A 13,404-nucleotide genomic window follows, 5' to 3' on the forward strand; every position below is an offset into this window, starting at 1 on the left:
TGCAGTTCCTCGCCCCCAAAACAGTCACAGAAGTCTCCCCACCCCGGCAAGGAGTGAGAAACAGCGCCGCCGGTTGTTGCACTCAAACCCTAGCCTCCATAGTCGCCATCGTTCTTCTCACCGCCGCCGTCCCGCTATTCTTCGCCAGCTTCTTTTCTTCGCGCGTCGTCAGCTTCTTCGCCTAGTCCAGCACGCCTTGTTGTCTGCCGCCAGGTCCAGTTCGTCGCGTCGCCAGTTTCTTTGCTTGGTCCAGTTTTGTCGTCCGTTGCGTCGCTAGGTCCAGCTTCGTCGTCCATCGTGTGCTCGTCGTTGCCGCCAGCTTTTCCGCGTCACATTCTTGCTCCTTCTCCTTCATACTCTGCTCATTCGAAGACCACCGAAGGTTAGTTAATTTTTCTTACATTTTTTGTTTTTAATCTGTTCATAAAAATGTCATCTGGTTAATTAATTAATTTAGTTTTTGTTAAAATTGATCATCTCAATTATATTATATGACTTTTTGAGTTTCTGGGCAGTTTCCCACTTTACTCCTCGCTCTACCTTGCGACCTCGCCTCCTACTTTTTCGATCCTGTCTCAGTCTCGCTGACGCTCTGCTCTCTACAGTGCTGGTGTTTTCTTCGTTGACCTGTTTTCCCCCCTCTGGTGACTCACTTGCCGCCCTGTGTTATCTGTTTTCGCCTCTCCTCTGCTTCTGCATTCTATCTGATCTCCACGCTTCTGTTCCCCCGCTGCCGCTTCCTCTGAGCTCTGCTGTGCTGCTCCACCCCTTCTGCTAGTGAATAGTTTTATATTAAAGGTTATGTAAATATGAGAGGAAGTGGGATTCCCATCTCTGCAGTGTGCAATTACTTCTCAACCCTTCACAGCAGCAAACAACATTCATTTCGGTAACCACAGTTTTCAAGTAAGCACGCTTTTCATTTCAACAGTAGTTCTCACCACAATCAACCTTTTAGTATTTTCCGCTTCCTATCTCTGTGGATTAACAATGACTCCAAAACCCTTCCTTAACCCTTCGCCAATCTTTTCATTTCTCACCTTCCATGCTCCTTCAGCTTCAATAGAATCACAGTTAAGGTTTCTTATTGAGAAATCCAACCCTCACTCACTTTCTGAAGCCATTTCCCTCTTCCACCGTGCCGTTGATTCCGGTTCGGTGCCGAATGAATCCGCTTGCAACACCCTCATCGATAACCTGCGGAAGCAGAAGCTCTATGACTCAGTCGTGTTGGTTTATAGTGCGATGGTCCGTGTCTCTGTTCTGCCAAGGTTCACTTCCTACAGTGCTTTGATTGAGAGTTTTGTCAATTCCCAGAAGCCGAATTTCGCTTTCGCCGTAGTGGGGATGATAATCAAGCGTGGTTTTGGGGTCAATGTGTATAATATGAACCTTGTGTTGAAAGGATTTGTTAAGAACGGTGATTGTGAGAAGGCCATGTGCTTGTTTCATGAGATGAAGAGGAATTATGTGTGCCCTGATAGAGTTAGTTACAATACCCTATTGAATGGGTTGTGTAAAGCAAAGAAATTGGTGGAGGCTAGGGCATTTTTTCGGGTGATGAAGGGTGCGGAAGAGGCATGCCAGCCGAATTCAGTTACCTTTGGTGCTTTGATTGATGGCCTTTGTAAGAATGGTGAAGTTGATGAGGGTTTTAATTTGATGGAGGAGATGGGGAAGGAAGGTTTGGATGCTGATGTGTTTGTATATAATTCTCTAATTGGTGGATTTTGTAACAAAGGTGACATTGGGAGGGGTAAGGAACTCCTTGATGAGATGTTGAGAAAGGGGATTACGCCGAACGTGGTTACCTATAGCTGTTTGATGCATGCCCTTTGCAAGAATGGGCAGTGGCAAGAAGCTTCGAAGATGCTGAACGATATGGTGTCTCGTGGAGTCCAGCTTGATGTTGTTGCTTATACAGTTGTCATTGATGGGCTTTCCAAGAACGGGAGGGTGTCTGATGCGATGAGAGTGTTGGATTTGATGATGCAAAAGGGGGAAGAAGCAAGTGCTGTAACTTACAATGTCATGATATGTGGACTTTGTAAGGAAGGTCGGTTAGATGATGCACTCAAGATTCTTGAAATGATGGTGGATAAGGGGAAGAAACCTGACACGGTTACCTACAACACATTGTTGCAGGGACTATTTAGAGTTGGGGAAATTGAACAAGCAGTGCACCTTTGCAAGTGGTTATTGAATAAGAAATCTCATATTAAGCCTGATGTCTTCACGTATAATCTTGCAATTCAGGGACTTTGCAAATCAGGATGTCTTGGTGATGCTGCAAGTATCTATAATACAATGATTCGAAGGGGGGTAGCGGGTAATGTAGTAACTTATAATTCCTTGATCGGTGGTTATCTAAATGCTGGAAAACTTGTTAAGGCACTAGAACTTTGGAAATGTGTAATCGACTTAGGAATTCCCCCCAATGCATTGACTTATAGTGTCATGATTAATGGTTTGTGCAAAATACAGATGCTTAGTATTGCAAAAGGACTTTTCAATAAAAAATTAGCTCATGGAATTAGACCCTCGGTAACTGATTATAATGCTGTAATGGCTGCATTGTGCAAGGAAAGTAGTTTGGATCAGGCAAAGAGATTATTTCAAGAAATCTGGAATGTGAATCAATGTCCGGATGTTTCATCCTTTAATATTATAATTGATGGAACTCTCAAAGCAGGAGACTTTCAATATGCAAAGGAATTGCTATACGATATGGTTAAGATGGATTTGGTTCCTGATGCCATTACCTTTTCGATATTGATTAACAGGTTCGCAAGACTCGAGCAGTTGGATGTTGTCAAGTCACTCTACGAGAGAATGATTGCTTTTGGCCATGTACCGGACGCGATTGTATTTGATACATTGCTAAAGGGTTATAGTTTAACGGGAGAGACAGAAAACATCATTCCATTGCTTCATCAAATGGCTGATAAGGGTGTTGTTTTGGACTCGAAATTAACTTCTACCATCTTAAATTGTCTTTGTAACATGTCAAAAGATTTTGATATTAAAAGCATTCTTCCGAAGTTCTCTCAACATACATCGAAAGAAACAAGCATTCCATGCAATGAATTCTTGAAAAAACTTCATATGATTCATCCAGAGTTACAATTATTTGTTTCATGATAAGTATTTTTATGAAGAATGAGATGATGATACTAATAAGTTCTGTACTGTCTTTCATTATTTTAATCAAGTGCTTTTCTTTCTCAGGTTAATTAATCTATTTTGTTGGTTAGGTTTGGTTTCATTTCAGATTTCTGTATGACTTACACTATAATACCTTTCTGAATCTCTAATTTTGGTTAGGTAAGAAACTTGTATGCTTCCTGCTTAGATGTGGGTTGCTTTCCCGTTGAATAATACATTGGTATTTGAATAGTACATATTTCTGTTAATCATGTGAATATTTTGTCATATGTATGTGACATTCAAAGACAACTTCTTGTCTTAGATGGATGAACATTTGAATGATGTAAATGCAAATATAGATAGTGAGAAATATCAACCAAAGTTGATCCACATTCTATTATTTTAACAAACAATGACTTGATAAACATGAAATTTCTGGAACATGCAGAAAGATTTGGATAAGAGTTGAATGCTAGGTAATAATTGCATTGCATGATAGCATTGGAATGTGTTTAATGCCTTTACTGAGATACTACGTCATAATATTTAGCTTATATCGTTTCTTTTCATTTTTTAATCAAAAAATGATATTTAGCTTATATTAGTTATCTTTTGGAGCAATGGCTTTTTCATTTGTCCTCATAATTCCCTTCACTCTAAAATGTAAGAAAGATTCCTAGTTTAAATTCTTCAATTCTTGTACTCTGTGTTCCAAATATATGTATGCCTTTTGGGTTTGTGTATGAGCTATATGTAATTTCATGTTTTTTTTTCTACCTTGCTTTTCCATTGTTGCTATTTCAAATGGCAGGAAAGCATCAATTTTGAAGTCCGGAATCACAAATTGATTCATTTCTAGATAAAGAATGACAGTTATTAGGGATGATGATGAGTGTTTGCACTAGTATCTTGTGGTACAAGTAGTAAATCATTGCTAACCCAAGCCCATTAATCTTGGGAATTGAAACCTCATTTAGAGACTATGATTTACAAGGGCAAGCTGATTCATTATACTAGTTTTACTATGGTGCAGTTGGGCAGGTATGTACTGTACTTTTGAAATGTGCTAAATTTCTTTCACTTCTTTTACCGTAATTCCGTTTTAATATTATGCTTTTATTTTAATCTCTGTTTCAAAAACACACTCTTGTGGGAATAACTTAGATGTTAATTGACATGATTATTATGTTTTGATGTTGTCTTCTATGTTAACTGTTTTTAATGTCCTTACAACTTACAAGCTCTTCCCCAACTTTCAGTGTTCACGAAAAATTCCAAAAAGAAAAGGAAAAGAGTGAAGCAGAGGAGTCACACTCACACTCGTAGGCTTTTGAGATGACGCCCTTCCCTTCTTCAATGTCTCAGTCGGTTGTTGTCGCTAGAGAAGAGCAGTGGCTGGTTTGATCTTTTTGTGTGCAGGGTTCCATCCAGAAGAATGGAGGGTGCGAAACGGTTACAACGAAACTCATTCTCGGTTTTCAGCAAAGGCATCCGCTTGGTTCTGTTCCGTTGGTCTATTTTTCTTGATCCTGTCAAGAACGATATATTGACAGAGCCACTTTATATTGATCGACTTTATATTGATTTCGCTCAATGTAGTGGTTGAGGGTTGCAGCCGCAGCATTGAATAGGTGTGTCTTTCTGTCTTTGTTGGATTATTACATGAGAATTGTTGGGCCAATACCTTTTATTATATTAGCCAACACTTTGAGCCAATACCTTATTTAAGGTTTAAAGATTAGTTTAATATTTAGAGTTTAGAGTTTAGAATTTAGAGTTTAGCCAATACCGTATTCTTTGGATATTACAGATAAAAATACCTTTGTTAGCCAAGTGTTTAGCTAAAAATGATAAATTTTATTGGTTATGTAGAATTGCTATTAATACATATTATTTGTTGTTGAATTCTGCTCATGTTGCTTGTTTGCCATAATTTAAGGGTTAAATGTAGATATTATTGTTAGTTTACCATAGTGTGAAAGTAAGGGTGCGTTTTGTTTGTGTTTTCATTTCTGGTTTCATTTTCAGTGCTTTTTGTTTTTTCGGTTTTGTAAAGGAAAAAGTGAAAACAGGAGGTAAAAACAGAAAACAGGATTTTATTGTTTTCACTATGTTCACTTTTTCCTTCACATAGATGTGAACATTCCAAAATCCGAATCAAACGTGAATACAGGTAACATGCCGGTTGATGATGGGCCTCCCAAAAAGGATGCAGATGAAAAAGAGAATTGATGGGTTGTGGTTTCAATGAAAAAAAAAAAGATTAAAAAATAATAGATTAAGAATAGTTTAAATTTTCCTTAGGATTGTGCGATCCTCCTCTGGTTTCTTGTGCTTTTTGTTGTATTACATCTTTTCCGTCAAAGCATGTTACTATCTATGCAATGAATTTTTGTTTGCTTATTTAAAGGAATCAATCATCTGAGCCTGAGGTCTTAAGAAATACTAAGAAGCACATGTAAGATTTTAATAGTCCAATCTTACATTCCTAATGTTATATATCCTTTAGTTTTAGCAATCATTATGCCAAAACATGAACTCAGTTCATTTTGAATACTTAGCTTGAAAGCCCCGAATTATGTGTAATCCTCACTTCTACCTTCTCAGCAAGTATTTGACTTTTTGCTTGCATGCTAAGAAGTGTCTTGCCTCCTTCTTTCAAAGTAAAAAGTATTTGACTATTGGAGCAGGCTGGACTTTTGGAATTATTCTCCACCCAAAAAGGGAATTGATTAGGGTTTTCCAATTTTAGGAAATAATTTTTTGTGGCATCTGTTCTTGTAGAGCGGAGTAACTTCAATGGAATTTTGAAGTTGGAGATGGTTCTTAAAATGATTTGGATTCCAAACTTTAGTGATATTAAAGACTAGTTTGAAGAAAGTCCTTAGGCTTTTCTTGGTAACTGCTATTAGCTACTTTAATTGATTTGTTTGAGTTGATAATCTAGAAGCTTCTCATTCCCTTGATTTGGCCAAGTAGTCCCTTTTGGCTAACTCTCATCTTAATTTGCTTCGTCTTAACAGTGGTGATTAGCATAGTTTTTTATATTTTTAGTATGAAGCATAGAATATTAAATGATTTAGAGTTTAATTCTTTAGCAGCTTACAGTAATATAATGGTTCCAAATCTCTTTCGAGTGAATAAAAATACAGTTTTGTAAATGTCAATATACACCTTAGATATTGCTTTTGATGGACAAAAGTACAGCTTAAAGATTTATAAATATCAAATCCTTACTAATAACATGACACATTTGTCTATCAAAAATAATCTCTACGGTGTATTTTACTAATCTTTGGTGTGTATTTTTATTCTTGTTGGTGTGTATTTTTGTGTATTTCAAACTCTTATTTATATGTTTGACCATTTACTCTTGCTGATTTCATTATTTTTTATGATTTTGAGGGTTTTTATTAGGCATTATGCATCAGTGGCAGATTAGTTCAGGTAAATTAATCAGTTAATCATAACTGTATTAGTCAGTTAGCTTTAGTCAATTGACTGAACCACACCCTGTGTGTGTATATATATATATACTTGTACGACTTCACAATTGAGGATTCAGAAATCAGAATCATTTTTCATATTAGCTTGTGTTCATCTAACATGGTATTATAAGAGAGAAAATTAAAACTTGATACCTTTATTTGCCATTATTCTTTTTTCACCAATTACTCGTTTGAACGTTATAAAATGAGACACACAATCATATTTATTGTTATAGACATGCACATGACATCTTGTTCAATTGTTCAGAGACACTAAATTAGTGTTTTTATATCCGCTCTAAAAGGAGAGATACACAAAGGAGATTCGTTAATTTTTTTTCTTCTATGATTACTCCTTTTAACTTTCATATTGACAAAATTGATAATATGATTTTTTTTATTATCCAAATTTTCAAATTCGAAAGCTCTCGACCTTTCTCCCTTTCTTGCCCTCCTCCACCCGGTGCCTGCTTCTGCTATTGACCACGTAATCATTGCCTATATGCTCCTTCTTATCGCAAGACAATAACTAGATCTGCTCCCTCTTGTTGTAAGACAGCCTTTTATGGCGAAGGTAGTGTTATCACATATATATGCTTTAATTCCTCTGTTTGATTGTTGTCTTCATCTGCATCATTGTTTTCTCGTCTTTGTGTGTACATGTGGGTGAGAGAAAAACATTTGGGATTAGTAATTAAAATGGTCCTTAAAGAATCATGTATATGTGAATTTGAATTTTAAAAGATTAAATACCTTAAATTGGTATATATGTAAAAGATACGGTAGTAAATCAAATTAGTCTATTTGCTAATTTTCAACCAATTGGCCAGCGACAAACCCTTAAATGGAGCTCAGATTCGCGACGGATTAGTCCTTGACCTGTTAGATTGGGGATACCGTAAAAAAAAAATCAAATTAGTCTATTTGCTAATTAGACTATGATATACTGCAAAATAATGATATCATGTGTCATTGTCTAACTAATGAAAGGACTAGTCTTAATTTTATTCATATATTTTTTGGGGACTAATGTGAGACATTTGATCTTTTAAGAGCTAAATTAAGTCCATTATACACGCACAATTTATCTATCTATCTATCTATTGATTTTTCTATTTTTATTATATAAAAATTGATACTAACTTTTTGTACATTAGATTTAAGCTATGTTTCTTTCTCTAATGATGTCATATCATCAATTTTGATTACTTGACAAAACTTAAAAATTAACTCATCAATTTTTAGTAAAATATTTTTAAAAAATAAAAATTAAAATCATAACTCCCATAATTAATTAATTTATTACATATTATTATTCAATTGAAATATAAAGTATTAATTAAATATAATAAATATCTATATTAAAAGTGTCATAATAACAATAATATTATCCTAACAAATTTTAAGTTATAAATTCAAATTTCATACTATTTATTTAACCTACTTATATATAATACATAAGACTTTTATTATTATCACTTTATTTCACAATTTGTAATTTGTCTATGAAAAATATTTACATCAACAAATAAAGAGAAACTTATCTACTTAAAAATGATTCTATTAAATGATTAGGTACAAAATAAAAAAGTTATTGTAGTTTTAAAACAATTTATAGAAAAATACTTACTATTTTTACTATTTATACTTTTTTTATTATTTTGTAATATTTTACATATAATTATATTTTGAGATCTTTATAATTATATTTATTTTTATATGCTATTTAAATCAAATAATCAATTTTGATCATTTTTAACACTATTTTAAATTTGTATCATTTGAGACATTGTCTAACAGAATGGTTAAGAAAATATTAATATTTATTTTTACTTTATGCCATTTAAACTATTCTTATTAAAAAATAACTTATTCAATATATATATACACACAAAATAAATATTCTAAAAATTTTTATTCTTACTATTATAGATGTTATTGAAAAACTATATGTACTAGGAGCAGAAGAACAAATATAAAAAGCCCCATAAAAAATACAAAAAAATAAAATTTTTTTGCTACAACATAAAAAATTGTTATAGATTCAAATTATAAAAAATTCCATCAAATTTCATCAAATTATACTTATCATAAAAAATTTCATCAAACTATAAATTACTAACTCAATAATTATTATAGATTCAAAATTAAAAGTTTCATATCAAAATGTTACAATAATTTTTGTACTATTTGATAGAGAAACAAAAAAAATATTGGACACAACTACTTTAAATCTAATTACACTCCAAAATAGTAATGATACTCAAGCACCATTCCAATTGAAAAATTTATACGACTTCACACTTATATTCAAAGTCAATGTAAATGATTTTATATTTAAAGACGGCTCTCAATAATACACTGTAACTAAGATATTTGTCAAATTTTTTTTATATTTAAATTAAATAAATATAAAATTTATGAAAATACATAAAGTACAACATAATTACATAAAAACATAATTGACTGCATTTCCGTTACTAAGGGATATTCCAAAAATTGAACACATTTTGGGTACTGAAACCTCCCAATCAGCATGAGAAGAATTAAACAAGTCTCAATACTTGAGATACATACAAAAATAGAATATAGATTTAGGATCCAAGATATGCACAATGCGCGAATTAGTAATTGAATATCCAAGATATAGTCATTTTTTATTTGCGTGGTGTTTTTTTTGGTGACTGAAATAAATTAAACAAAGAAAAACAAAACAAATAAAACAAGGAACTGCTTAAATAGAGGGGCAGTCCCGTTTAAGACTACTTTTAAACTCTTCCCAAGGTGAAAGAAGCTCCACATGCGAAAGTTGTAACTTCATCGCCATCTTTGCCATAGTATCTGCCACCGTGTTTGCATCTCTCATAATCAAACGAAAGTCAACACGCCAATTCCAATGCATGATATCTCTTATTTTGAGCACTAATGGATCAATAAACCCAAAACCATCTTGAGTAACAAGATTAAATGCTTCCACACAATCCGTCTCACAAATAACATCTCGTTGACCCACATCCCAAGCTAAGAGATATCCTCTCCAAATAGCAAATAATTCTCCTTGAAGAATACTATTACTCTCAATCATTCCCAAACATCCCCTTTGCCAACTCCCATTACAATCTCTAATAACACAAGCAAAACCAACACTATCACCCGAACCAAAATAACTAGCATCACAATTAATCTTAAAAGTACCAATGGATGGGGGATTCCAAAAACCATTTAGAGTAGAGGGAAGGGACATACGTTGTAATTCAAAAATATTCCTAAGCTCCTTTTCTGAAGTTAATGCCAGACAAATCACTTTTTCCAGAAGCCAAGTTTCATGGGGATTAAATATGTCATTATTCCTTACTCGCCATATCCACCAAAGTCCCGAAAAGAACTTGAACGAATGCTCTCTGCTATGATACAAGAACCAGTTCTTCAAATCCAAAGGATGACAAGAAATATCCAACCTATGCCAGACAAGCTGAGCTTTTGGACAATCCCGAATACAATGTAAAACCGATTCCTGGCTAGAAAGATATCTTGGACACCTATCTGATGATGACATCCCTCTTCTAAAGCGAAAACTTGCAGTAGGAAGAGCCTCCTTAAGACACAACCAAGCCAAAAACTTATGCTTTTCCGAAACAAGCTGACGCCAAAGCCAAAGCCAATTCTCCCACTCCTCCCAATCAAACAATTATTTGCGTGGTGTTTGATAAAACATGTAGGTATAAGCTGATTATTGAATTGTTAAAAACTCACGAGACTGAATGGAGCGAAGGAGGGTACATAAGGATAAAAAAAAAACATATATGCTAGTCTTGGATTATATAGAATTGCCATGATGTTTCTTATTCCACTACATAACTGTTTTTTTGGTGAATTCAAATTTTTTTAATGAGTATTTTGAGAGTACTTTTTAAAATATTTATTTTAAAAAAATATATTTAAATATATATTTTTAAAATATTTTTGTAATATTTATAATAATTAATTCTTCTTTGTTATTTTTTTTAAATTTCGATGGTATTTATATATTTATAAATAAAAATTTTAAATTTTTATTTTAATTAATAAATAAATTAAAAAATAAAATTTTTATTAAAAAATATATTTTTGATAAATAATGAATAAGTATATTTGTTTTTATTGAAATAAATTAAATTATTAATTAAATATATTTGTGTATATATATAGAAGAATGAATTGTTATAAATATTATTTATGATTATTTTAAAAGAGTATTATATTTAATAAATTTATTATCTCCTAAATATTATTGTGTGATATTATTAGAATAATTTTATATTATATAAATACTATTTTACTGTACTAACATAGAAGATGGCGTTATTAGATTAAGTATGTGCTTAGAGTGTAGTCAATTTATTTTTATAAGTGTATGACTTAATTTAATAATATCACTTAATTTAATAATGTCATTTTTTAATTAACTTTGCACTACTTATAAATAACTAGTACAACAATACAATTATATTGTTTTTATTGAATTAAACTAAATTATTAATTTAAATTAGAATCATCTAAATTTTAAATGAAATATTTTTATAATTTTAAAATTTAAAATTATTTGAATTAAAATGGATGATCATATCTCGGATACTGAATCACCCATTCGCCCATTGTGTATGTCTCGGATACGGAGCTGTTACGGTCTGGCCCAAGCCACTCGCGGGTCAACCCGACCCACAGATGACCCGACCCGAACGGTCGGGCACATACGGCTTACTTCGTGACCCGGACATGTGTCCTTGACAGCTCTCTGCTGCAGCTGTGCGAGGAAGCTTCGAGGAAGGTGGACCTGTCTTTGCAGGGCCCACCTCTGACATGGTATAAATGGGGAGGGACCTATCCATCCCCCAAGGTACATCACACACTATCTTACCCTCTTTTTCGCCTGCACATTCGACTGACTTAAGCATCGGAGTGTTATTGCAGGTGACACCCCCCTCCTCGTCGAGAGCTCAGAACATCGGTTTTCCCGTCTCGCCCTCGCGACCCATCTCCAGATCAAGCCCCAGCTATCCACGCTAGGACTACTCCGAACCGTCTGGTACCCGACTTACCGAACATTGGCGCCGTCTGTGGGGATCAATTGAATGGAGATTGTGCCAGGTCCAGGGGACCACAGCCGCGCGGCGGTCCCCGGGGGTGGCCTCCGTTGCCTCCCCCCGCGAGCGGTTGAGATCCCCTCCATGACGAACCGAGCCGCAGTCGAGAGCACAAGAAAGGCGCCCCTTCGGGGGAACTGGTAGCGACAGTTCCAGGATAATGCAGGAGCTGTGCCACAGTGTGCAGAACCTGGAACGCCAACTAGCAGATCAGGAGCATTGTCAGCAGACCTCCGACCCCGACTACTCTCAGTCTCCCGAGAGTCGGGGAAGAACCTCCCACCGAAGTAGTCGCTCCCGACGTACTTCCGTCCCGAGACGAAATTAGGGAGTAGCCGGGAGAACGTTGAACACCCCAGGAAGCGAAACGACACAATCATTTACGCCCGGGGCAAACGGGCGGGCGTCATGAGACGAGAACGCAAAAACGGAGAAGAGAGGTCTGGGGGAACACGACGACCCGTCATCATGGGCGCCACTCCATTCCGTCGTTCTATCCTCGAGGTCCGATTGCCAAAGCACTTTGACAAACCGACGGACATGAGGTATGACGGGACACAAGACCCGCAGGAGCACCTTATGGCCTTTGAGGCCCGAATGAACCTCGAGGGAGTGGGAGACGAAGTAAGGTGCCGCGCCTTCCCGGTCACCCTGGCAGGCCCTGCGATACGGTGGTTCAATAGCCTCCCGCAGGGCTCGGTGGCCGGTTTCTCGGACATCAGCCACACCTTCTTAGCATAATTCACCACCAGAATCGTGAAGGCCAAGCACCCGATTAATCTGCTCGGCGTCACTCAGAAAGCCGATGAGACGACCAGAAAATACCTAGATCGCTTCAATGATGAATGCTTGGAAATCGAGGGGTTAACAGATTCGGTGGCGAGTCTATGTCTGACGAATGGACTTCTTAATGAGGACTTCAGAAAGCATCTCACCACTAAGCCAGTCTGGACGATGCAAGAGATCCAAACGGTAGCTCGCGAATACATTAATGATGAGGAAGTCAGCCGAGTTGTGGCTGCCAACAAGCGGCAGCCCTCCTACACTCAGCCAAGGCAACATGGCAACGGAGAAAGACAGAAGGAGCACGTCAGAGACGGCGGCCTAAGCAGGACACCTAGACCGTTTCCTCGTGTGGGGAAGTTCACCAACTACACTCCCCTCACTCTCTCCATCATAGAAGTCTACCAACAGATAGCTGAGAAGGAAATCTTGTCGAAGTCCCGTCCACTGAAGGACCGGACTGGCGGTAACAAGAGCCTTTACTGCGATTACCACAAAGGCTACTGACACAAAATGCAGGACTGTTTCGACCTAAAAGATGCGCTTAAACAAGCAATTAGAGATGGGAAACTAGCTGAATTTTCCCACCTCATCAGGGAACCGAGGAGACGAGGTCGTGACCAAGATGGGGAAGACAAGTCCCGAACGGCAAAGCGGCGACAAGAGCCAAGGGACGAGGACCATGGTCTTACCATAGTAAACGTAGTGACCGCACGAAACACAGCCCCAAGATCAAGATCAGCACACAAAAAATACACCAAAGTCTTGGCGATCTCCTCCTCACCCTCACAAAGCTCTAAAAGAGCCCCATCCATTTCTTTCGGACCAGAAGATCAATGGTTCGATGAGATCCTGGAAAGTCC

At 36.3% G+C, this 13,404-nt stretch overlaps 2 protein-coding genes across 4 annotated transcripts; both read left to right on the plus strand.

The window, feature by feature from the left end:
- LOC130962250 (pentatricopeptide repeat-containing protein At4g28010-like) lies at positions 1-4,988 on the plus strand. Of its 3 annotated transcripts, none has more exons than XR_009079767.1 (3): positions 1-382; positions 516-4,188; positions 4,407-4,988. XR_009079767.1 is itself a non-coding variant. In XM_057888410.1 (2 exons), the coding sequence occupies exon 2, from the start codon at positions 991-993 to the stop codon at positions 3,139-3,141; it is 2,151 nt and encodes a 716-aa protein (XP_057744393.1). In that variant the 5' UTR covers positions 1-382; positions 516-990; the 3' UTR covers positions 3,142-4,988. The 3 variants fall into 3 exon arrangements, 1 of the variants encoding a protein (XP_057744393.1); XR_009079768.1 differs by having other exon boundaries at positions 516-3,324; positions 3,959-4,988; XM_057888410.1 differs by having other exon boundaries at positions 516-4,988.
- Positions 4,989-12,226: 7,238 nt separating this feature from the next.
- On the plus strand, positions 12,227-13,048 carry LOC130962715 (uncharacterized). Its single transcript, XM_057888890.1, has 2 exons — positions 12,227-12,429; positions 12,511-13,048. Exons 1-2 carry the CDS (start codon positions 12,227-12,229, stop codon positions 13,046-13,048), a joined length of 741 nt encoding a protein of 246 aa, XP_057744873.1.
- Positions 13,049-13,404: the final 356 nt, after the last annotated feature.

Source organism: Arachis stenosperma, chromosome 2 (genome assembly GCF_014773155.1).
Source record: "Arachis stenosperma cultivar V10309 chromosome 2, arast.V10309.gnm1.PFL2, whole genome shotgun sequence".
In the NCBI taxonomy this organism is placed as follows: domain Eukaryota; kingdom Viridiplantae; phylum Streptophyta; class Magnoliopsida; order Fabales; family Fabaceae; genus Arachis; species Arachis stenosperma.